At 36.4% G+C, this 24,851-nt stretch overlaps 5 protein-coding genes across 5 annotated transcripts; 3 read left to right on the top strand and 2 right to left on the bottom strand.

Annotated features, from left to right (window-relative positions):
* Positions 1-479: 479 nt before the first annotated feature.
* Positions 480-4,507, bottom strand: LOC106434419 (hypoxia-inducible factor 1-alpha inhibitor). Its single transcript, XM_013875296.3, has 15 exons — positions 4,278-4,507; positions 4,118-4,195; positions 3,948-4,031; positions 3,680-3,829; positions 3,537-3,605; positions 3,328-3,454; positions 2,998-3,070; positions 2,804-2,920; positions 2,178-2,297; positions 2,037-2,055; positions 1,791-1,872; positions 1,388-1,710; positions 1,145-1,260; positions 951-1,044; positions 480-829 (listed from the first exon to the last, which is right to left on the bottom strand). Exons 1-15 carry the CDS (start codon positions 4,380-4,382, stop codon positions 764-766), a joined length of 1,623 nt encoding a protein of 540 aa, XP_013730750.2. The 5' UTR covers positions 4,383-4,507; the 3' UTR covers positions 480-763.
* A 4,713-nt stretch (positions 4,508-9,220) lies between these two features.
* On the top strand, positions 9,221-16,253 carry LOC125596324 (importin-5-like). Its single transcript, XM_048771510.1, has 20 exons — positions 9,221-10,598; positions 10,736-10,939; positions 11,021-11,125; positions 11,218-11,283; positions 11,362-11,526; positions 11,649-11,723; positions 11,825-11,979; positions 12,364-12,499; positions 12,584-12,653; positions 12,740-12,867; positions 12,950-13,006; positions 13,410-13,595; positions 13,693-13,785; positions 13,966-14,051; positions 14,142-14,208; positions 14,282-14,348; positions 15,035-15,171; positions 15,273-15,364; positions 15,472-15,538; positions 15,637-16,253. Exons 1-20 carry the CDS (start codon positions 9,369-9,371, stop codon positions 15,796-15,798), a joined length of 3,348 nt encoding a protein of 1,115 aa, XP_048627467.1. The 5' UTR covers positions 9,221-9,368; the 3' UTR covers positions 15,799-16,253.
* A 242-nt stretch (positions 16,254-16,495) lies between these two features.
* LOC106443200 (ethylene-responsive transcription factor RAP2-11-like) lies at positions 16,496-17,626 on the top strand. Its single transcript, XM_013884784.3, has one exon. The coding sequence runs from the start codon at positions 16,608-16,610 to the stop codon at positions 17,391-17,393; it is 786 nt and encodes a 261-aa protein (XP_013740238.2). The 5' UTR covers positions 16,496-16,607; the 3' UTR covers positions 17,394-17,626.
* LOC106434404 (tubulin alpha-5 chain) lies at positions 17,503-20,229 on the bottom strand. The gene is made up of 5 exons (XM_013875275.3): positions 19,914-20,229; positions 18,970-19,184; positions 18,679-18,878; positions 18,105-18,613; positions 17,503-18,023 (listed from the first exon to the last, which is right to left on the bottom strand). The coding sequence occupies exons 1-5, from the start codon at positions 20,024-20,026 to the stop codon at positions 17,708-17,710; spliced, it is 1,353 nt and encodes a 450-aa protein (XP_013730729.1). The 5' UTR covers positions 20,027-20,229; the 3' UTR covers positions 17,503-17,707.
* Positions 20,230-23,434: 3,205 nt separating this feature from the next.
* On the top strand, positions 23,435-24,341 carry LOC125591218. Its single transcript, XM_048764968.1, has 2 exons — positions 23,435-23,567; positions 23,623-24,341. Exons 1-2 carry the CDS (start codon positions 23,435-23,437, stop codon positions 24,339-24,341), a joined length of 852 nt encoding a protein of 283 aa, XP_048620925.1.
* Positions 24,342-24,851: the final 510 nt, after the last annotated feature.

The following is a 24,851-nucleotide window of genomic DNA, read 5'->3' as shown; positions in this document are numbered from 1 at the left end:
ACATGACAAGTTTGAATATCCATAACTTTACAAATTAAATCAAATATTAATATTCCTCAAAGACAAAAAAAAAGTCACAAACACTCCCTTTGTGTTATGCTTTATGCTTTTGCTTATTTCTAGCTCGTACTCGTTTTTTGTTTCACTAACTTTTTCATTGAATAACTATTTTTATACCATACATCAGGTTCTAAATTCTTCATATATATAGCTTAACTGTATGGTTATGACTTTTCTTTTTTTGAACAGAAGCTTAAGATACTAGTTTATCCAAATGGGATTCAGTCGCCTTAAGACTCCAAGGCCATGCGATGTACACGAAGCGCTTGCTATTGAACGCTAAACTAGTATCACGTAAAGCGAGCAATAATAGTGTTGATGTGCCTTATGATATAATCTATCGTCAAACCCAGAGAGGGAATCATATGGTCTAAAAGTCCTGTTTTGTCTTTGGTTGATGAGGATGAATTGGAAGATGATTTACGTTTGTGCAAGTATTAAAATTCTAAAGATCATGTTTCTGAATCAGAATTTTAGAGTTTATGGTTTTCTAACCATATTTTAGATATTACTACTTTTGAACTGGTGTTTTGGCTTAAACCTTGATGTAACCAATGAAAATTATCATTTTGCATGTGTAATACACACGGCGAGCGCATGGCGAGTGTCGTCGATACCCTCTTCGCTTATGTTCGCAATAGTATATCAATAGCAACATGTTCTCTCTTGTCCGATCAGCCAGTACACGATGCCGAGACATGCTTCATAGGTTTGATGTTGGTGAAGTAATGTGAACCCCCAAATACTTGTCTAGTACATTCTTAAAGGCCTGTATAAAAATTCATAGAATTTGATGATAAGTCTTTTCTGCATCAACTACGTCTGATACACAAAAAAGTTATCTCCTTTGATTTTACTATGGTTCACACTCGATACAGTGGGGAACATACCTGAAATGCAAAAGACTCTTTCCTAGTTAAAATTATATCCATCGCAGCTGATTCATCATCGAAGGCACCATAAAATTCTCGATAGAACTGGCTCCTATGAATTGGAAAAGGGGAAAAGGAAGTAAAATAACACGTTACTCTTCAGTTTCAAAGTATGGAAATAAAACACTAGAAGATTTGCTTTCAGAACAAACCTATCTTCTTCACCACTCTGTTGGTCAATCTCATCAAACTTCTGTGTTAGCACTTCCGCAGCAACAGGTGAGAGCATGTGGATTATTAACGCTTCTAAGGTTCTTGGGAAATAACGCTGAAGTGAGTTACATTATACGAGTACGTTAGTTCAAAGAACTTAATATCCATGTAAAACAAATAAAAAGTTATCCATTTCGACCAAAATGATGAAGTGCGCTAGAAACCACTTATTGTAAACTTACTGCCATTGCAAGGAGAACATCACGAAGTCTAGATGCTTCTAGATTCCAAAGCATATGCGCAATACGATCATCTTCTAGAGAAGACAATGCATTCACCAGGATCTTGCTATTGTCCCTCTCTGAAGCTATGTCTGAAGAACTGGGTGATGTGTGCTGCAGTTCCCTACTTGTACCAACAGCATTAACGTGGTCATGGACTAAGGAAATAAGGTCATGAAGTGCGTGGGAAGCAGAAGGATCTAGATCGTGCAGCGGCGTTTTCTCACGTGATGTCCCGATGCCTTTTTCAATGCTTTTATTTCTTGAGTTATCATCCCCACCTTCTGCAATGATTCCATCACCGGACAAGTCAGACAAGACATTGAAGGTTTTCATAGGATTCAAACCATCAGGGTCTTACTACCTGATTGACCAATTTTACATTGGTCAAGATGATCATACGGTTGCTTCAAATCAGTTGAAGAAGGCCTCGAAACTAACAGGCTCTGTCAAAATCCAAGTCGCACGGTAAATATAGGGTAGTAAACTTGGCAAATGTACGTTAAGGTGAGTAGACGAACCTACATTTTTAAACTCAAAATCAGGATGAGTAAAAAAACTATCATAATTTCCAACAATATGTACTGATGAGACAGAATAACTTACATACCATTTCTTTGTCTATCAATCTTATAGTATGACACAAGATGCAAGCACATGGAAAGAAAAAAGAACAGAAGTTAGGAAACAAGACAATAACGGTAACGCGAAAAGATATTATTTATAAAGAATCCAACATTTATAATCAAACCTTCTTGTAATCCGGCGAAGATAATATGAATCCATATGTTCCGGCATGTTAGACATAATGTTTGATTGCCACCAAAAGTTGACAGCAATAGTCAGCTCATTGCTATCCACCTGATGAAACCTGCAAAAAGTAACATGATAATCTGAGATAATCCATTAATCTTCTACTGAATACCGTCACATCATTTCTATAAGGCTTACTTAGTAAATTCTCAAAGCTTAAATACAGGCAATTATATTACAGAGTACTTCTCCTAACCAATGAAGTGTCATTTTCGTTAGCATGACACTAAGCTAGCTAACAAAAATACATGTCAAGCATTTGGTTCAGAGGCTCTAGGCATATGCATACTACATAACATGAGCTATCTACACACCCACAAACTAAACAAATGCCAATTATTCAGGCGGAGACATTTTCTTTTGTATACGTTAATTGAGTAATTAAAATTCTAGAATAGCGGCGCAGCCAGAAAAAGCTACGTAATAGAGACATGATAACTTCAAGTGATTCGGAAACACTTTGACTCATATGATGCAGGATCTATTAGAATATATTTTAGCAATTTCAGCGTATTCTTATGTAATACTAGGAGAGCTTTTCTGAGAAAAAATGAGTATACTCACCAACCTTCGGGAATGAATACTGCATCACCAGCCTTAAGAGTAACTTCCTGTGACTGCTTGAGGGAATGCTCTGCTCTTGGATAATCTGATAAATTTGGATTGTCTAGACCAACCGAACTACATGACCAGGAAAAATAATATGCAAGATATAAGTATATAACCACAGAAATGTTCTGAAAGGCCAAGAAAGATACCTGTGGTTTGACGCTTCTCCGTATATAGGCATAGGATAGAGCGAGGGACTGGCGGAAGGGGGCCACAAGACAACTGTTGACGATTTGAAGGTTGAAATTGATTCAGATGTAACAAAGATTACAACATATAGTTAGATCACTGAATCTGCCAGGATGAACCTTAAACTGACTTCTAAACTGGCTGACTTAACATTCTATAAAACCGCATGCTCTTAGTGTCAGTGCCGCAATTTCATTTATACATGGACCATACATAAACAATTTGATTCCACTAAAATAACAGAAACAACTTCATAGCAGCAGTTCAACACGGAGGTTGTGATGGCTAACCTTTTTTACAGCCTGATACTACGCATAAGAGGTTATGATGTGGATCATAGTGGGTACTGGATCGAGCCTGTGCAGAGTTCATCCAAAAGTTTATAGAAGACAGTGACTTTCCCTCTAAGAGTGAAGGCTGCATCAATGACAGTAGATGTTAAGAAAGCTCATGTCAGCAGCTGAAGTACAAAACAAGAGCTGAAAGAAGATACGCATACCGTTTGAATATCTTGTCTTAGAATCTTGAGTTGAACCTTCTCTTCTTTCCCATCATTCAGAATTGGAAACTGAACACATAAATAATACATACATGTGCATGTTCAATCAAACATATTCATAGACCATCAGAAGCAACACTAACCTGTGCTAGGTATATTTGTCCAGGTGTAGTAGGATCGTGAGGCAAAGGGGGATTTAGACAAGAAGACTTTGCATCAACACCCACAGTATTCTCTTTGCTTATCATATGCTGCTTGCAGAGTCTAACAAAATCAGAGAAAGGCATTGATACCTACAGGACAAACAAGAAACCAGAGACAATTATAGCCTCAAATCAGCTGAAACCTGCACGTTCACATCAATATCGAATTCACTATTCAAAATTAAAATCGAAATGGAGTTTTACTTACCCTCTCATGGCTTCTGATATCACCATTGAATATCGGAGCCGTCCTCGAAAGCATTGCATCCACCTCAACAGAACCTGCACGCTCCTTCATACAGTTCCAATCGACGCAAATAAGATTTTCCGCATTCTTCGATAATCAATCAACCGAGTGATTGTAAAAGCAAAACACACCTCGAGGTAATCGAGGCCATTGCTGAATGGATTCCACTTAGAACAGGCCTCCCAGTCACTAGCACACCCTCGGAAAACCTTCAGAAGAGTAAGATCAAGAGACCCGGATTCAGCAGGAGGAGGAAGAAAGAGAAAAGTGTATTGAGGTGAAAAAAACTACCGCAGGGAAGTTCGTGAGCTCGACGCCGGACTCGAAGTCTGCGGCGGAGGGAGCTCTCTCGAAGGTTTGAATCGTCGGAAACCCGCATCCCGTCGGCATATTCATCCCTATCGACGGTGGTGATCCGTCAAAACTCAAAACCACCACCGAGCAAACGTGCTATGTTTTTATTATTATCTAAAAGAGCTTTTGGCGTTTGCGTTTGGCGGTTACATACGACTTATCCAAAAGCTTATTAATGGGTTCACTTTTAAACGTTTACAGATGGTTCACAGTGTTAGCGTTTGACGTTCGCTGACGGCTGTAAAAATGTTTACTAGGTTCATTTGAATCCCAACTGACTCAGCAAAAAAAACAAAACCCAATCGTAGTCAAACAAGAACATACAACTTTTATATTTACGATTCAACACAAGAAGCAGATCCAAGTTGTTTAAATACATTTCACTTAAAAACATGTTTTGGATACATTGTGTCTAGTCCCTTTGTATTTGTCCCCAGGATTGTCCAAGCCCAAAAACAGCCATGGATGAACAGAAGAAGTGCAGTAGCAACGCCGTGGTACTTAGCATTACTTCATGGATACATTTAGTAAAATTTTTATTTCTCTCTCTCTCTCCATATATATATATTAAGAATTAGTTGATTATAAATAATTAGTAGTTTGTGTTTTTAAAAAATCAGTTAATAATTCATATGTATTTTTCTTTACCATATAATAGTTTGACTGTTTCCGTAAACAATTAAGTAAGGAAAAAAATAAACACTAATATAATCACCACAAAACAAGTCAAACAAATCTATCCATTTTTTATGGATCGCCATGCAAAGCGAGCAACACTTCGATCTATAAATTAATCAATCTTTAAAGAAGCTTTCAACCATCTAACCAGTAAGTTTAAATTCAAAAGAATTAATCATAAACGTGTATATCATAAACAATATGTCGTCATCACAGTTCGCTATTTTTTGCATCATTTTGATTGCTTTATCTCCTCTTCAAGAATGTATGCATTTATAATAGTTTTCATTTGTTCATCATCTATCTTTTTCACCATTGTAATTCCATCATCATATCCTCGATAATTGTTTTTCCTCCAAATGATATTGTTGTTACTTTTTTTGTTTATATAGTTGTCGATGCAGCTAAAGGAACATGCGACCAAAAAGTATGCCCAAAACTCAAAACCAAAGATAAGACTTGCTTCTGTTGTTCCTCCACTAAAGGTTGCTACGGGACCAAACTAAGTTGTGAGGGTTGGTGTAAATAAATTATCTCGAGAAGCTGCATCAAGGATTTAAGAAAACCTGAATAATCATTTTATTTAATTCTTCCTAATATCTACTTTTGTTTTATGTGAATAAAGCATGCTCATCTAGAGCCCATCAAATACAATGCATGCCTATTGTATTTGTGTCCAGAGACTTTCATATTCTATTCTATGCAATGCGCATCATTTAAACTTATTTTGTCTCCTTTTGTTTTAATTTGCTATTAATTTCTTAAATATTTCTTTGGGTTAATATCTATCAATAAGGTTTTTAAATTCATAGTTTTTATGGTAAATGATATGTTTTTTAATCTATTTTCTTCTACACCGTATCACTAGCACTGTGAGCAAGAGAAATAAGCTACCTAAAAGAAAATTTAGAGATTTTTATACCTTCCTTACTTTTCTTAATTACACTAATTTTTTTTTCTATCCAATCACATTGAAAACGGTAGTCCAACTGGAATTGAAGTTTCAAAAAACAAAATATAGATAAAAATGGTAAATCTTATACCTTCTTTACTTTTCTTAATTACATTGATCTTTTTTCTACCCAATCACATCTAAAATCTTAGTCCAACTGGAATTAAAATTTCAAAAGGCAAAATATAGATGAAATGGTAAATCTCATAACCTCCTTATTTTTCTTAATAAATTTAATCTAACCTTTATGACAACTTAGGAAAAACATTTTTATGACGTGTTATTTCCAATTTTTTTAATGATAAAACCTTTGCCACAAAGTATGTAGTTTTCATATTTTTGTTCACGCTATAAAAACATAGAACGCTAATATATTTATTCCGATGTGGGAAATAAGATGATTGCCCTCAGTCTCAATTTTAGGACATGATAGTCTTAAACACAACTACTATTGATTTTTTGAATAGCTATAGACTCAAGTGTTAATAAGTACTAAGTTAATATCGGCGTCTTGCGTGGGATAAATATTATATAAATTAGTTTTATGTATTATATGTTTTTTTACATATATATCGATAATTAAAAACTCAGTAAATATTACGTATATGATTAAATTGATGTAAACACATAAATAAATTTTACTAATTCAAACAAACATTTTTTCTATTTTATATGATATACAATTAAGTTTTAATGATATTAACATAGATATATAATACATTTTTAATATTGATAACTGTTAAATAATATTCTATGCTCATATTATTTTTAATCATTTGTATTTTTTGTAACAAAATTTTGAATCACCGATAACAATTTTTTTTGTGGGATATTTAATAGTTTTAGTCATTTATAATTTTAAAAGCATTATGAAAAGTTTTAAAACTAAATATTAAGTTGTCAGTATTTGTTCAAGATGTTTATCAAACGGAAAATCAAAGAAAATTTCGAAATTAAAATACATATATATTTTATATGGTACATAATTTATTTTAAACAATATTAACATATTAATATTTATTTAATGAAACTTCTTATTATATAATTTTGTAATCATTTATATCTGGTTATAACAAAAAAATTTAAACCATGAAAAATTCAATGTGAGATTTTTGACACCTTTAGTCATTTATATTCGTTTAAAAAAATCAAAATATAACATATACAGAAAAATCTAAACTTTTACTATATTGTTAATGTGGTTGTTTAATTTATTTTAATATGTTAAAATTAAAAAAATGATAGAGAATATACTAATTTTTATCAAATTTTTATTATTCAAAATTATTAATTGTCATATATACTTTAGCCACATTTGGTAACTCCGTAATTTTTATTTGAGGAAACAATGAAGAACATTAATAATCAATTTATGATTAGTTTAATAAAAAGCTTATTATATATTTTGATGGACCAACATATTTTTCTAAGGATTCTAAAAATGATTGTGGTGATGACACGTGACTACAAAAAATGTTATAATGCTTCTCTTTTAATATATAGGGGATTTTATACAGTTATGACAATAGTTAGATATTGGTGCATTTACCAATACATTTTACTAATTAAGTAGAATATACCATAGCCGTTTAGTAATAAGATAATAATACTATCATATAATTACTTATATAAATTTAATTGCTTATTATAGGAAATAAAAATTTGGACAGTTAATATAACTAATAATAATATTGCGTTTATTTAAATTTCTTAGTACAGATAAAATTAACATTTTAAGGAAACAATTATTTCTTTTGAAAGATTAAAATTAGATTTTTAAACATATTTTGTACTTTTACATGACCAAATTTAAGATTTTATAGTTCGAAAAGAAGTTCCCAAAGATGGTGTATTGGGCTATTATGGCACATTGAGTTTGAAAATAAAATCCAGTAATTATAAGTTTTAAAAAATGGAGGGGAAAAAGTATGGTCTATTGTCGCTCAAAAAAATCTTATCCATAAAATAGAAAACAATTGCCGAATATTTTGGTTGGAACTCGGAAGTAGGGGTTTATATTCTGAAATTAACTGTATTCGGATTACAAAAGAACATATATGTGGAAGCACCGTAGCCTAATGGTTAAGGTTTAAAGGTTTCTATACCTAAATCTATAGTTTGAATCCTAAACTATGCAATTTCTTTCAGAGTATAGTAAATCTAGATTTCAAATTCTAGAAAGAACGAGTTATTAAGCAATTATGCATAATACATAAGAAATTACTTACAAGGGTTGTCGCACCATCTATGTAATATTTCTCATAATTGTAATATCATAATAAATCAGCGTTAAAAAAATGAACATATACAAATTTGAAATTTTGAGCGAAATTTTATGAAATGATAATACAACATTTGCTTAATAGTTATCTCATTTAAGAAAGTAGAATCTAAAGTTTTACCAAGTCTCATAGTTAATATAAAAGATAAAATTGCGTATATTAAAAGCGAACCTTTAATTTTAAACATACAATACATAAATGGGACACACACACACACATTGGTTTTATATCAATTAATTAGCATCCACCCTTGAAATACAACTAATTAGGTGTTTTCTTACACCATGTGCAGTAAGGAATTTTTTAAATCTAACTTATATTTAAAAATAAATTTTATTAAATATTATAGATTTTATTATTTTCTTACTAATATTTAATATAGATTTGATATATATTAGATCAATTTGTATAAAACTAATAAAAATGATATAAAATTGTATAATTATCAAAATTTAGCCTAAACAATAGTTATAAATTTTTTAGATATATAAGAAACTAATGATCTTACGATCAGATATTTAAATTTTTTAAAAATTGTAGAATTTTTTGAAAGCTTTAGCAATACAAATTGTACAATTATACAATAATAATAATATTTCTAAATTTGAAATGTTATATATGAATATATTTATTTTGCAGATAATGTATAAGCTATTACCATATTTAAAAAAAAAGTTTACAAAAAAAAATATCAATATTGAATGTAATATATGAATTATTATTATATTCTAATAAGTTTGCCAAAAATATAAATCAACATTAAATAGAATGATTCGTATCATGTGTTTTTAGAAGTTATGTCATCAATTTTAGTAGTTATGTTTTTTTTTTTTTTTTTTAGAAACATTAGTAGTCATGTTATACTTGTTTTGTTAAATTGATTGTAGAGAGAATATATATGGGCTAACCCCGCGGCCCACAGCAGACACCACCTCATATCACGAATAGTTTAAAAAAAAAACTGGAAATAGAATATTAAAAACAAAAAAAAAAATTATCTCTTCACAAACCTCATCTCGTCTTCGCTCTCTCTCTCTCTCTCTCTCTCGACTCGCATCATCTGGGGAGAGAGATAGATAGCATTTCAACCCTAGTTTTTTCCCGCCGCCGCCCACCATGGCTTCCGATCAGCTTCAGCAACAAGCGCAGCTCGCGATGGTCCTCGGCTCCGATACGGCGCCGTTCGAGACACTCATCTCCCACCTCATGTCCTCTTCCAACGAGCAGCGCTCCTCCGCCGAGGCTCTCTTCAATCTCGCCAAGCAGACCAATCCCGATACCCTCGCCTTGAAGCTCGCTCACCTTCTCCAGCTCTCTCCTCACCCCGAGGCTCGCGCCATGGCCGCCGTTCTCCTCCGTAAGCTTCTCACGCGCGACGACGCTTACCTGTGGCCGCGTCTCTCCCTCCCCACTCAATCCTCCCTCAAATCGTCGATGCTGTCTTGTATCCAGCGCGAGGGGGCGAAATCGATCTCCAAGAAGATTTGCGATACGGTCTCCGAGCTCGCCTCGGGGATCCTCCCGGAGAACGGATGGCCGGAGCTGCTTCCGTTCGTTTTCCAGTGCGTGTCGTCGGATTCGTCGAAGTTGCAGGAATCGGCGTTTTTAATCGTGGCGCAGTTGTCGCAGTACGTTGGGGAGACTTTGACTCCTCACATCAAGCATCTGCACGGCGTGTTTCTCCAGTGCTTGACTAGCGAATCAGCTAGCTCAGACGTCAAAATCGCCGCTCTCAACGCGGTGATTAGTTTCGTTCAGTGTTTATCGAACTCTAATGAGCGTGATAGGTTCCAAGACGTTTTGCCTGCGATGATCAGGACGTTGACTGAGTCTCTTAATAACGGGAACGAAGCGACGGCTCAGGAGGCGCTAGAGCTTTTGATCGAATTGGCTGGGACTGAGCCACGGTTCCTTAGACGGCAGCTTCTTGATATAGTTGGCTCGATGCTTCAGATCGCAGAGGCTGAGTCCCTCGAGGAGAGCACGCGACATCTCGCGGTTGAGTTTTTGGTAACTTTGGCTGAGGCGCGTGAGCGTGCCCCTGGGATGGTTAGGAAGCTACCTCAGTTTATTGACAGGTTGTTTGCGGTTCTTATGAAGATGCTTGAGGATGTTGAGGACGATCCTGCTTGGTATAGTGCTGAGACTGAGGACGAGGATGCTGGTGAGACGAGTAACTACAGCATGGGTCAAGAGTGTTTGGATCGGTTAGCAATTGCCTTGGGAGGGAACACCATTGTTCCGGTTGCGTATCAGCAGTTTTCTGCTTACTTGGTTGCCTCTGAGTGGCAGAAGCACCACGCTTCTTTGATTGCGCTTGCTCAGATTGCTGAAGGTTGCTCAAAGGTAATCTCTTTGTGATGGCAACTGTAGGGTTTGTTGCTTTTGCTTTTAGTTGGATATTAAATCGTGATTGTTTCTTTCATGATTTATTTGTCGAGGACTTGCAAAGGATTTACAGTTTGATCTTGAATATAATGTAGGTGATGATAAAAAATCTAGAGCAAGTGGTGTCCATGGTTTTGAGCCAATTTCAAAGTCCTCATCCTCGCGTAAGGTGGGCAGCCATAAATGCCATTGGACAATTGTCTACAGATTTGGGTCCTGATTTGCAGAACCAACATCATGAGATAGTGCTCCCTGCACTTGCTGCTGCTATGGATGATCTCCAGAATCCACGAGTGCAGGTTAGTTTTCCGTTAACTATGTATATTTGTTAATATAATCTTCTGGCGCCTTCTAAAGCAATATCTTGCGACCTCATTTAGGCTCATGCTGCTTCAGCAGTGCTCAACTTCAGTGAGAATTGTACACCTGAAATATTGGCACCTTATTTAGACGGAATAGTGAGCAAGTTACTGGTGCTACTGCAAGTAAGTGTACTGTGCAACTTTGTTCCTTAAAACAACTAACTAAACAGAGTGTCCTCAATGATTAATTTGGTTTATGACGCTGTTTCTGATAGAATGGAAAACAAATGGTGCAAGAAGGTGCTTTAACAGCTCTAGCTTCAGTTGCTGATTCATCACAGGTATATGTGAAGAGGTTATGTTACATCTATTGTTTTCCTTGCATGCAACTCTTGATCTGACATAATTTGAATTTGCAGGAACACTTCCAAAAGTACTATGATGTTGTCATGCCTTATCTCAAAACTATCTTGATGAACGCAACTGACAAATCTAAGCGGATGCTTCGTGCTAAATCCATGGAATGCATCAGTCTTGTTGGAATGGCAGTTGGAAAGGACAAATTTAAGGAGGATGCTAGACAGGTGTGCTTATATACATGGGTCAATTATTTTCAAAAATGATGCTATATGTTGTAATCTTATTTTTGTGCTACAGATGACTATCTCAAGCTATCGAATGAAAATATTTTTCATGTCTATTCCAGGTCATGGAAGTTCTTATGTCATTGCAAGGGACTGAAATGGAGGCAGATGATCCAATAACGAGCTATATGTTACAGGTAAATTCTGTTTAAAACATGCTAGGCCGCTTGGCCGATATGTCATTTGTAAACTTATATATGTAAATTCACTTTCTTATATTTACCTTACATTTTCTTAGGCATGGGCTAGGCTTTGCAAGTGTCTAGGCCAAGATTTTCTCCCATACATGGATGTTGTGATGCCTCCTTTGCTTCAGTCAGCTCAACTTAAACCAGATGTAACAATTACATCTGCTGATTCAGAAAATGAAGCAGAGGATTCTGATGATGAAAGGTTTTCTACTATTCTTTACACTTCATCTGATTGTTCTGATGCCTCTGTACCTGCTTTATTAGTTCGTATTCCTTTGCATGAAAACTACTTCAATCTTTTTAAAAATGGCATGAGTAATCTCTGTATGTTGTTGGAGCTGCAGCTTCCGCTGAATTGTTTCTTATTTCTTGCCATGAGATATTTATTATTCTGAGATTATGTTCCTTTGTGACATGGCATGTTTTAATTGTTTTATATAACAAATAATTTCCGTCTATTTCTTGTCAAAATAGTTTTGTTGTTTCATTTTTTACTCTTACCTAAGGTTGCGATAATATGTGATAAATGTAATTTACGTATGGATTTGACGTGGTAGATTTGTACTAATTCGATTTGTTTATGCAGCATGGAGACCATTATCCTGGGAGACAAACGAATAGGAATCAAAACAAGTGTCCTAGAAGAAAAAGCCACAGCTTGTAACATGCTTTGTTGCTATGCTGATGAGTTAAAAGAAGGGTTTTTTCCCTGGATTGATCAGGTTTGTATGGTTGATCGGCTCTATATTTTGGTCACTATCCTCTGCTGTTTTTGGGACTGGATAGACTGAATTAGTATATTGTAGGTTGCACTTACACTGGTTCCTTTGCTGAAATTCTATTTTCACGAAGAAGTTAGAAGAGCAGCTGTGTCAGGTACATCAGTAAATATATTGTCCATAATCCAATCTGTGGATCTATAAATGACAAGTTTCTAAATTGGATATTTTTTTCTTTTCTAGCCATGCCGGAACTAATGCGCTCAGCTAAGCTGGCGATAGAGAAAGGAGAAGCTCAAGGGCGCGATCTATCCTATTTAAAGCAGCTTTCTGACTATATAATTCCAAACATGCTAGAAGCGTTGCATAAAGTTAGTGTGTATTGTGTTCATTTTTCCTTTCTATTTTCCCTTTCGGCTTTGATCCAATATATGATGATTGGATTTTATGTAGGAACCTGATACAGAGATTTGTGTGAGTATGTTGGAAGCTATCAATGAATGCTTGCAGGTAACCTTTCAATAGCAATAAGAATTTATTTTAAACAATCCTATTATAAATTGGCCGCGTCAAGTCACTCCAACATTTCCAATTGACAATGCTGCACTCTCTTTGGTAGGCTAAATGGTTTAGCTAATAATGGTCATCTATGTGATTGCTTGTATTGGGAAGCCTGTAGACAAAATGATCGTGTGTTTCCCCCTACTTTATTACTTGTTTAATCCTTCTGAGCGTAGAGTATCGAGAATGATGAGTTATGTTGCCTTTACAGCTGGCCTTATTTTCAAGCTTTGTTTAGGTTTAGGGTATGTGATAGAGAGCTTTGAGCAAATCTTTTATAATGTGCCTCGTAGAGTAAATCGTAGCATTGTGTTGGAAAAATGGTATCCTATAACCTGTCAATGTATTTCAGATCTCCGGAAATCTATTGGACGAAGGGAAAATTAGATCCATAGTTGACGAGGTAAAGCAAGTTATGACAGCAAGCTCTAGCAGGAAGCGAGAGAGGGGAGAGAGAGCTAATGCTGAAGACTTTGACGCTGAAGAGGGGGAGCTTATTAAAGAGGAAAATGAGCAAGAGGAAGAAATTTTTGATCAGGTTAGCTTTCTGTGATTCACCATTGTCAAATGCAAGTGTAATGAAGTTTGCTATCTTCAACGCTTGTATTCATGCTTGATATATTGTCTGCACATAGGTCGGTGAAATATTGGGAACACTGGTTAAGACATTCAAGGCCTTGTTTCTACCTTTCTTCGATGAGTTATCCTCTTATTTAACTCCTATGTGGGTAAGTTGTCATCACTCAAATCTTGTTTTTCGGTTCTATGATACTAAGTGGAGTTTTAGCACTCTGGTTCGGGTGAATAGAGTTTCTAAATATGTGCTTTGGGGATGGGGCTGATGCAATATTAGTTCTAGTCTGCCTTGATTTTCTGTTTTGATATAGATGTGTATTTGTTGAGTTTAGGGAAGGGATAAAACCGCTGAAGAGAGAAGGATTGCGATATGCATTTTTGATGATGTTGCAGAGCAATGCCGTGATGCTGCCTTCAAGTAAGGATATGCATTCACTGGATCTTTGTACACTGGGCATTTTCAGTATTCAGTGTTCTTATGTATTTTTTTCTGATATTTGTTTGGCAGATATTACGATACTTATCTTCCATTCGTACTGGAAGCTTGCAATGACGAGAGCCCAGAAGTTCGACAGGTATATCCTGCATTTTGTTATCCGGTGTTTCTGAATCTGTATACTAATTGATATGACCTCTTGTTTGTTTCAGGCTGCCGTTTATGGGCTTGGTGTTTGTGCTGAGTTTGGCGGATCTGTATTCAAGCCTCTTGTTGGAGGTAAAGTATACCTTTTGCCCAGTTGTATAGTCTTTAGTGGTTGTTTAATCAACGCTTTACAGATAAGTAGTAACCTCTGTTTAAAATGGCGCTCGCCTTTTGCGCCATGGCGCAAGGCGCACTCAGGCGATGGCTCTGTCGCCATGTACCACCTAGGCGAGGGTGGGTTCCCTAAGGCGCGCGCCATGGGTGCCTTGTCGAGAAGGCGAGCATGGCAAAGGCGAGCGTAAGGCGAGATTAATGTAAACCGTATCTAAACCATATAAGCCTTAATTAATAATTAAACCTTAGACTTTTTTGCTCAAAAAAAAAAAAAATTAAACCTTAGACTTTAAAAAAACTTAACCGGGGAAACTTAAACGCCAAACCCTAGCTTTATAAAAGAGAAGTTACGTAAAACATAGATCTAGATCTCAAGGTTTTTTGCTTAAGGTTAGAACTCTCTAGTATAATAAAGCTTGCATCTTATTTAAATTTAGTATATCAATCATTGCATAAGTGTTCTCTAAGTTTCTTCTCCAATACAAAACAAAACAAGACGTAACTAAAATGACGTAACTAAAATTTTCTTCAAGGCGAGCGCCATATTGCGCCATGGCGCGAGGCGCAAGGCTCGGCACGTCTCGCCTTGGTGCGCCATGCGCCATTTTAAACACAGGTAGTAACACATGTTTTTGTTTCATCAGAGGCTCTGTCAAGATTAAATGTTGTGATACAGCAGCCAAATGCTCGGCAATCTGAAAACGCCATGGCATATGACAATGCTGTATCCGCTGTGGGAAAGATCTGCCTATTTCACCGTGACAGTATCGATTCTTCTCAGGTATAGCTTAAGATAGTTATCGCCATCTGGTTGGTTTGCACGAATACATATGGGTTACTTTTGTTGATCATTAAGTTTTACTCTGTTTTTGGGTTTCTTAGGTACTTCCTGCGTGGTTGAACTGTTTGCCTTTAAGTAATGATGTTATTGAAGCCAAAGTGGTTCATGATCAGCTCTGTTCAATGGTTGAGAGGTGACCAATGTGTTTAGATTTTAATTTTTACTTGGCGCAATTTTTTTTTTTTTTTGCATTCCTTGTGACCGACTGTCTAAAACGGCTGATTGATGATAAACTTGCAGGCAAGATGTGGACCTTTTAGGCCCCAATAACCAGTATCTTCCTAAAATTATAACAGTTTTCGCTGAGGTTTGTTTGTTAATTACGCTTCTCATAGACAAGATTTTTATCTTTGCATTGTTGAACTGATAAAAATATCAATGTGTGCGTAAATCATGGCTGGCCAGGTGCTTACAGGGAAAGATGTGGTGACACAAGAGACGGCAGGTCGTATGGTTAATATACTAAGGCAACTTCAGCAAACACTGCCACCGTCGGCATTGGGCTCAATATGGTCAACACTGAAACCCGAACAGCAACACGCTCTCCAATCCATGCTTTCATCCTAAACCCACACCAATCTGTTCATTTACAGTGTCTTGTGAGCTTTATTTTTCCACCGCAAAGCGTCGTCAGTTTTGCATTCATGTGTTTACATTATTTTTGGGTTTGCATTATTCACCATTTGTTGTTGGGAGGGATGAAGAATGGGTCTAGTCCTTCATAAGTTATGAAATGAAATTTCTATCTCTATGATAGGAAAGTGTATATTAGAAGGGAAGGAAAGTTTGTGAAATTGTTAAGCGTCAGTTGGGAATTCGGTTGGGTTGTGACTCCCTGAAAAGACAGGTTCGATGGTGGCTTTATGTTTGGGAGAAGAAAGAAGAAGTTTTTGTTCTTTTTTTTTTTGTATTAAAGTGAGAATTTTGAAGTAAATCATTCTTTACACATATTGCTACTGTTGATTTGTAATCTTTTGATTAGCTCTTTTTTTCTTCCTCTAAATTAAAACTATAATTTATTATTTCGAAAATTATCCGTATTAAATAACTACATCTACATTTAACCCTGCAATATTATTCAAACAAAAAGATTACTATCAATTCTTTAATCAAAAGTTTAAATAGAGGTTACGACAACATGGTGGTTTAGTGCTTTGTTTATATTAAGAAGTTAGCAAATGGTGCGCACGTAATTAATACATGGAACCCACACAATAGAAAACTCATGAGTCATTCTACTATCATTATAAAATTGTATTCGTAGCATCATTAAAATAACAGAACTAGTAGTCTTCGGGAAGACGAGGCACCCACTAACACTTACCTCGAAACATACGAGCACATATAAACCTATTAATACTTATGTATCTCCGTCTATGTACAGCAACCATACCGAAAAAATGGAGCATCATCAAACAACTCAAAAGCAGAAAATAAAGAAGAAGAGCAAAGGCACCAATAAGACCAAGTTCGTTGGTGTCAGACAAAGGCCTTCAGGAAAATGGGTGGCAGAGATCAAAGACACCACTCAAAAGATACGTATGTGGCTCGGAACCTTTGAGACCGCAGAAGAAGCTGCTCGAGCCTACGACGAAGCTGCATGTCTCCTACGTGGCTCCAACACTCGCACCAATTTCGCAAACCATTTCCCAAACAACTCACAACTGTCTTTGAAGATCAGAAACCTCCTTCACCAGAAGCAGAACCTGAAACATCAACAACAACAACAAAACAAACCAGCCTCTTTTTTTTTAGAACACAACATCAATTACACTTCGCCTGCTACTTGTCCCACCGCCAACCCCACGACCACACTGATGCCATTCAGTAACGTGTACCACCCTGATTTACCAGCCATATTACAACCAGAAGCCGACAGTATCCAGCTTCCTTACTCTTGGCCACTTGTCTCTGAACTCAACCATCAGGTTCCTTTGGCTAAATACAGAGTGGAAGAAGCACATGGACATCTCAACGATCATAACTCAACCGAACAACATTCTGGTCTAGCTGACATCGAAAGACAGATATCTGCATCTCTATATGCAATGAATGGAGCTACCACTCACTACGACAACATGCATTCAGAATATCCAATATTCGATCCGACCGATCCCATTTGGGATCTCCCTTCACTCTCTCAGCTCTTCTGCCCTACATGATCACATCTAACATTCCCTTTTCAATTCATGCAAGTGTGGATCCATGAATGTAAAAGTAGAACACATCTCTACATAGTCCTATTGTAACTAAAGAAAAAAAAAAGGACAATTAAGAAGATGATAAAGATTGATAATGAACTCTGATACACTCAATGGTCACTTTACCAATGAATTGAACCAAAATGAAAACAAGACGGTGGAGAATGTGCAACGTAAATTGTACATGATTAAAAGTAATCAACAAGAATCACAAGTAGAAACATAAATTTTGAAAAAAAAACTTTTTGGTTGCACATGATTCAGAGAAGAAGGTGTCAGTAGTCTTCACCTTCATCTTCTTCATCGTCTCCACCTTCAGCACCCACTTCCTCATAATCTTTCTCCAGTGCCGCCAAGTCCTCACGTGCCTCAGAGAACTCACCTTCCTCCATTCCTTCACCGACGTACCAGTGCACAAACGCCCTCTTGGCATACATCAGATCAAACTTGTGGTCGATCCTTGAGAACACCTCTGCAACTGCTGTGTTGTTACTGATCATGCACACTGCTCTCTGGACCTTAGCGAGATCACCTCCAGGAACAACCGTTGGAGGTTGGTAGTTGATTCCACATTTGAACCCTGTTGGGCACCTTCAAAACAAAACCAAAGCAATTGTGTTTACATGAAGCTAAAGAAAACAATAGCAACTAGTTCCAGTCTGTAGATCATACCAGTCAACAAACTGAACAGTCCTCTTTGTCTTGATAGTACCAACAGCAGCATTAACATCTTTAGGAACAACATCACCACGGTACATCAAACAACACGCCATGTACTTCCCATGCCTGGGGTCACACTTAGCCATCATGCTAGCTGGCTCAAACACGGCGTTAGTGATCTCAGGGACTGATAGCTGCTCATGGTAAGCCTTTGCAGCTGAGATGACTGGAGCATAAGACGACAGCATGAAATGGATACGAGGATACGGGACAAGGTTGGTCTGGAACTCAGTGATATCCACATTGATAGCTCCATCAAACCTCAACGATGTTGTCAAGGACGATATGATCTGAGATATCAACCTGTTCAGGTTCGTGTAGGTTGGCCTCTCGATATCTAGTGATCTGCGGCAAATATCATAGATGGCTTCGTTATCCAAGAGGACAGCTACATCGGTGTGTTCAAGTAGGGAATGAGTTGAGAGAACACTGTTGTAAGGCTCTACAACAGCAGTAGAGACCTGAAGATCAAAAAGGCAATGCATCAAAACCAAATTAAAGTAATAACTAATGAGTTTCTTTGTACCTGAGGAGAAGGGTAAATGGTGAATCCGAGTTTAGACTTTTTCCCATAATCAACAGACAAACGTTCAAGCAACAGAGACCCCAAGCCTGAACCAGTTCCACCACCAACAGCATTAAACACCAAGAACCCTTGCAAGCCAGTACAGTTGTCCGCAAGCTTCCTCACACGGTCAAGACACAAGTCCACAATCTCCTTCCCAACTGCAATTACACAACAAATTAAAGGACCATTTTGCAAAATTCCAAGAAAATAGAACAACACAGAAAATGTTTTTTTTTTCTCTCTTCTCACCAGTGTAATGGCCTCTGGCGAAGTTGTTAGCAGCATCTTCTTTACCAGAGATAAGCTGCTCTGGATGGAAAAGCTGCCTGTACGTTCCTGTACGGACCTCGTCGATAACGGTAGGCTCGAGATCAACGAAGATAGCTCTAGGGACATGCTTTCCAGCTCCAGTCTCGCTGAAGAAGGTGTTGAACGCATCGTGCGCAACACCAACCGTAGTATCACTGCAAAGGAAAATGCTATTAGATTCATCTCTCAAACGGTCGACTAAAAAGGTTATAAAAATGTTCTTAAAATCGGTTTAGGCTGTGCTCAAACGCCAATATAAGTTATAAACGAAATGATTTTCTAGATTTTTCTAAAAGATTAGTGTAAGCAGTAACTAATGCTTGCTTAGGCGCTAATTAAATCGCGCAATACTCTTTAAAATACGAATTTTCGTATTTTTTCTTTCTAAGGAAAGGTTTCTCCAAAACTTTATGACATTGATTTTGTAGTTACCGATTTTGACCCAACAGTTTCTAGTATAATTAACAAAACAATTGTTCTCAAAATCGTGTAGACAGCGACTAGTTTCGCTTAGAGCATGATTAAGCCGGATTCTTAATTTGGAGTTTTAACTCATGATTTGATACATTTTTTTTTCTTTACAATTTTCGGCTGCTTTTATCTCTTAAGAAAAGCTAAGAAACTGTTCTTATCCGAAGCTAAGAACTCCACGCTAAGAAGCTCGGTTAATCATTAGGCGCTAATCCTCTATGTAAAGTTCAATTATTATAAAAAAAGGTTCAATTATTTATTTTTTTGTAAAATGTAAAGTTTAATTACTAAAACAATTGTTCTAAAAGTAGGTTTAGAAAGCGCCTAGCTCTCTCAACCTTAAGAGTTAATCTTCTTCATAACGTATCTAATAACGGCATAGCGATTATATTGAGGATTAGGTTATATAATACCTGGGCATCATGCCATCAGGCTGGATGCCATGTTCGAGGCAGTAAAGCTCCCAGCAGGAGTTTCCGACTTGGATCCCAGCTTGACCAATATGAATACTAATGATCTCCCTCATCTTCGCTTCGCAGAAGAAACCTTAATCCTTACGATCGTCTTCTTCTTCTTCGGAAGAGGAGGAAGGGAGATGGAGGGAGAAATGAGATCTTCTTTTTCTTTTCTTTTCTTTTTTTCTTTCATTATTATTATTGGGTGGAGACTATTTATGATAATTGGTTGGGGTCCGCCAAAATTTGTGACAGCCTGAGATTAGACAAAATACATGAGATTCGATCTGGATCTTAGATCTGTCCCGGTTTGTTATTTTTATCCCCCCGGTTCTCTTTATTTACCGGATTTAGGACTTCTGATCAGTGTGGAAAAATAGTTTTAACCGAACCAAATTGATGTTTTCGGTTTAGAAATTTAAATATGGCTTTCTGGTTTAACTCTTGGAGTATATATTATTTAGGATATTTGTGCAAGTGTCAAACCGGAAATTACGATCCTGTAAGATTGTGATTGTCTTTAATGTTTTTTTTTTCTATATTAAGTAACTTGAATATCGTGAGCTGAAAAAAGTAACTTGAATATATTCATTCATAACGTGTCTTTCAAAAATTGAAATAAATGTTTTCATGTTTTTATTTGGGTCGAGTGGGGCGGCTAAGATACGGTTGATTTGCTGACTTGATCGTTTGGGTGAAGGACATTAATGACTCCTAAATTAGGAAATATATGAATTGATCAGATTATAGTAAGTACGAGTAATTATCTAGTTTCTCAGCAAAATTGGAAAATTGATAGTTAACCGGTTTGGTTCAGTGGACTGATTTAATAGTTCAGTGGCTGTTTCGGGTTCAAGGTATCAAGTAGATTCAATTATTGTTTGGACAGTTGTTTGGATATAGAGGATCGTAACAAACGATTACAACTTACAAGATCCATTGAATCCGCATAAACAAATTTTCACCAACTTCCGAACAATTCATCAGTGATAAGAAAAGTGACTGTAATAAACCTAAGTTCCATCATTGGCATAAAAGCATAAATAGAACATAGATGTAAAATAGAACATAGATGTATAAATATAAAAAGTGACTGTAATAAACCTAAGTTCCATTATTGGCATAAAAGCATAAATATAAAATAGAACATAGATGTTATCGTTCAAAAAAAAAAAGCCATAGATGTATATTAAGTTATTATATTCTAATATGAACCTAATATTCTTATGGGTTTGAGGATCTGATTGCTAGCGATGTTTGTTCTTGTGCTGGCTAGCATGTGTCCTAGTGTCCATGTGCTTGTTGAGCTAGCTATTTGTTATTCTCTTTTACTTCTTAGTCATGTGGGCGTTGAATGTATATATGTAAATTGTTAAATGTTGAACATAATCTAAAACTCAAGATATATAACTAAGACAATGTCCAAATGCATAGCCAAGTAATAACCAATATTATGTGCTCCTACCTTCTTTTTTATGTGCTCCTACCTAATGTTATGTGCGCCCCTAATCAGGACCATATTTCATATTTAAGAAAGAGTTATTACTGGTTATCTCCCATGTGCAAACAAGATGAAGAAAACACTAGGACCATGACTCCATACATGAATTGCATGTAAACTAAAATATTGGGTTCCTGATGTAAGCAAATCTAGAACAATCTTATTCTAATAAAAGCAAATCTTAAACAAGCTTATTCTAAGTTTCTAACTATATAATGACCTAATATAAGGAAAAAGAGAGAGATAAATTGGAATAGCTCTATTTTGCATAGAAGGTGAAAGAGAAAAACTAAACGATGACCACCAAGATCAAATGTTTTCTTAGCTTGAACAAATATCAAAAAAAGGAAAGAGGATAGTTGCACAACTCTGTTATCTTACATTGATGGTGTAACACATAAATGAATATTTGCTAAATGAATCAATTACATGCTCTAATATCCCACAATTGCATTGTTTCATTCTGTTGGTTTAGGCAGACTCTACCCCATATCATTGGATGCCTAGCTAAAGCATGCAATTTTTAAAAACATATAAAACCTGACTATATTATAAAATTTGGATGCCTTTAATTAAAATTTGGTGCTTAAAGCAGATGTTTCGTGAGCTTTAGTCCAAGATCAATCCTGGGTTTAGAGCACTTGTGTCAAGTTCCGTAATAGTTGATCTCAGACTCTCGGTGTCCGTAGTATACCAATCCGACTAAGAGGTGAAGTGATTTTAGTAGATATATATAGCTCGTAATTGTGGGCTACCTTTAGTTATTTTATGCTTGGACAGCTCCTGGTTGTAAATATCTCTTTCATTTGAAAAATTATCAACATTTCAATCATACTTAATCATGTACATATGAATCACTGTTCTACAATCCAGTCACACATCAAATGGAGCCCAAAGGTTTGCTCAAGGTAATCCAAGTCCTCTATGGCAATAAATATTACTAATCTGACATTCTCACACAACGCATCAATACAAAACTTCACTATCCAAAGAATACTTCACTTTATGAAGTTGTCTCCATTGAGGTTCAAATGCGCCCCCAAAATAAACAAATCCAGTATCAAATTCAGTATTCATTTCATAATACTTGATGTTTTGTATGCACAAACATTAAAAAAATATATTTTAAAAAAATTAAAGATATAATTTTAAAATCAGTTAACCAATTATAAAAAAAACTGTAAAATCTAATTGGTTGAACAATTTTCAATAAAGTTAGTAAACTTTAAAATCTCAAAATTTCATATAAACTGAAACAAAATAATCCTTCTAAAACATCATCTATATTGAAACGGAGAAAATATTACTTATCTAATGCTACTTTTCCTTGGTTGAAAATTTCTCAAAACAACAACGACAAACCTATTAACTTTCTAGAGTGATTTGCAAGTTGCTAATTTTTAATTTCATTATTAAAATGTAATTAGATTTGTGTTACTTAGTACAAAGAATATTTCATTTCATTTAGTTTATAAATAAATCCCTTGCAGGCTTTCAAAAACATAAGATCCGTTTTGCAAATTGGGGTTCCACCATGCCAGCCCAGCCACAGTAAAAATACTATTCCATGAACTGTATCGTGGGGGCAAAAATTGTGGCCTACCTACACGAACCTAAACAGGTTGATATCTCAGATCATATGATCCCTGACAACGTCGTTGAGGTTTGATGGAGCCATCAATCGTCTTACGCAGCTACGCTACAGTCATCTCAGCTGCAAAGGCTTACCATGCATGAGCAGCTATGGGCCGATACAGAAACATATTTAATAGGGGTACAAAAAAATTTCATTGTATTTTATTTTTGAGTTGGGGTCACTAATATACATTTTATAGTATTTGTTAAAGAAAATTAAAAAGTTAGTTGGGGGCATGGGCCCCCTCTCCGTCCGCCGCTGGCTATCAGTCCCTGAGATCACTAATGATGTGTTTGAGCCAGCTAGTATGATGGCTAAGTGTGACCCAAGGCACGGGAATACATGGCGTGTTGTTTGATGTACCGTGGAGATGTTGTTCCTAAAGATGTTAATGCTGCTGTTGGTACTATCAAGACTAAAAGAACTGTTCAGTTTGTTGACTGGTATGATCTACAAACTGGAACTAGTTGCTACTGTTTTCTTTACCTACATGTTGGTTTTGTAAACACATTGGTTTTGTTCTGCCCTAGTGCCAGAGGTGGATGTCAGAGGAATTATAGATTTAGAATCGAGTTGGACCATGCTTTGTTCTGCACAGTGCCTCCCACCGACTGGAATCGTGTCGGGATCTCTTGTTCCCTGGGTCCTCTGGTCTATATGGAAAGCCCGCAACAAGTTTGTGTTCGAAGGACACTCTGCTTCCCCTGAACATACTCTGTCTTCAGCTATCGGGTTGGCTCGGGAGTGGAGTAACAACCAAGACAAACCTGCGTCGACTGCTGATCGCCTCAGACTAATCCATAACCCCCCGTCCGACGCACCTAACTCCGTAGTGGTCAGAACAGATGCAGCGTGGGATATACAAACGGAAAAGGCGGGACTGGGATGGGCTATATTCACTGCAGAGGGAATTCAACAACACCGGGAGGTTTCTTCTTTTGTTCATTCTCCCCTCCTGGCGGAAGGAATGGCGATGCGGAAAGCGGTTAGTAGCTGCTCAGCACTGGAAATTAGAACAGTCAGATTTGAATCTGATTCTGTACAACTAATCAAAGCTCTCAACTCTGGGAAAGCTGTCTTGGAGCTATATGGAGTCATCTCTGACATTTTATCTTTGGTAGCTAACTTTGAAAATGTAAGCTTTGCTTGGATTCCTCGTGAGAGGAACTCCCTTGCAGACAACTTAGCCAAAATGGCATTGAGTGTAACAAACACGATGGTAGTTGGGGAGTTTAATGATCCCATCTAACCGCTTTCAATGAATTTAAGTATGTTCAAAAAAGGTTCCCAACAGGGTTCAAATGTGGAATCAACTACCAACCTCCAACGGTTGTTCCTGGAGGTGACCTCGCTAAGGTTTTCTTAAGATTCTTGTTGACTAAATTAATGTTTGTCTCGATCCTGTACAACCTTCGTTGAACTTCATCCGCCTTGCTGTTTTTCTTGGTTCAATTCGTTGGTAGAGTGACCATTGTGAGTTCCAGAGTTGATTATCATGATGCTTTTGTTGTACCAAACCTTCTTTATCATCTACTTGCAGTTTTCATATGTCAACCGGCCATGTAGTAGTTCGTTCACCTATCTATTTCTCTTTGTTTATAAAATTTGTTATACCAAAATCAAGAGGAATGAAGTAGAGAAAAATCTCCTAGAAAAAGCCAAATTAAGAAAAATATTTTCATGTGTGCTTATATATATGGGAACATATACCAATTTCCAGTGGTCTTACTATTTTATTTAATCTTATTTTTCTCTAGTT

This window comes from Brassica napus, chromosome A3, assembly GCF_020379485.1.
Source record: "Brassica napus cultivar Da-Ae chromosome A3, Da-Ae, whole genome shotgun sequence".
In the NCBI taxonomy this organism is placed as follows: Eukaryota; Viridiplantae; Streptophyta; class Magnoliopsida; order Brassicales; family Brassicaceae; genus Brassica; species Brassica napus.
Note: the sequence above shows the minus strand (reverse complement) of the source record. Positions and strands in the feature narration are given on the sequence as shown.

Excerpts from the sequence above, each read along its gene's own strand:
- LOC106434419 (XM_013875296.3), bottom strand. The coding sequence starts at position 4,382 with ATGAATATGCCGACGGGATGCGGGTTTCCGACGATTCAAACCTTCGAG. Across the intron at positions 2,298-2,803 it reads GTATTCATTCCCGAAGGTTG|GTTTCATCAGGTGGATAGCA; the intron begins GTGAGTATACTC and ends TACTTTTTGCAG. Across the intron at positions 1,711-1,790 it reads ATGTAAAATTGGTCAATCAG|AAGGTGGGGATGATAACTCA; the intron begins GTAGTAAGACCC and ends GAATCATTGCAG.
- LOC125596324 (XM_048771510.1), top strand. The coding sequence starts at position 9,369 with ATGGCTTCCGATCAGCTTCAGCAACAAGCGCAGCTCGCGATGGTCCTC. Across the intron at positions 14,349-15,034 it reads ATTCAAGCCTCTTGTTGGAG|AGGCTCTGTCAAGATTAAAT; the intron begins GTAAAGTATACC and ends TTGTTTCATCAG. Across the intron at positions 15,365-15,471 it reads CTCTGTTCAATGGTTGAGAG|GCAAGATGTGGACCTTTTAG; the intron begins GTGACCAATGTG and ends ATAAACTTGCAG.
- LOC106443200 (XM_013884784.3), top strand. The coding sequence starts at position 16,608 with ATGTACAGCAACCATACCGAAAAAATGGAGCATCATCAAACAACTCAA.
- LOC106434404 (XM_013875275.3), bottom strand. The coding sequence starts at position 20,026 with ATGAGGGAGATCATTAGTATTCATATTGGTCAAGCTGGGATCCAAGTC. Across the intron at positions 18,879-18,969 it reads CGCCAGAGGCCATTACACTG|TTGGGAAGGAGATTGTGGAC; the intron begins GTGAGAAGAGAG and ends GTGTAATTGCAG. Across the intron at positions 18,024-18,104 it reads ACTGTTCAGTTTGTTGACTG|GTGCCCAACAGGGTTCAAAT; the intron begins GTATGATCTACA and ends TTTGTTTTGAAG.
- LOC125591218 (XM_048764968.1), top strand. The coding sequence starts at position 23,435 with ATGGCGTGTTGTTTGATGTACCGTGGAGATGTTGTTCCTAAAGATGTT. Across the intron at positions 23,568-23,622 it reads AACTGGAACTAGTTGCTACT|TGCCAGAGGTGGATGTCAGA; the intron begins GTTTTCTTTACC and ends GTTCTGCCCTAG.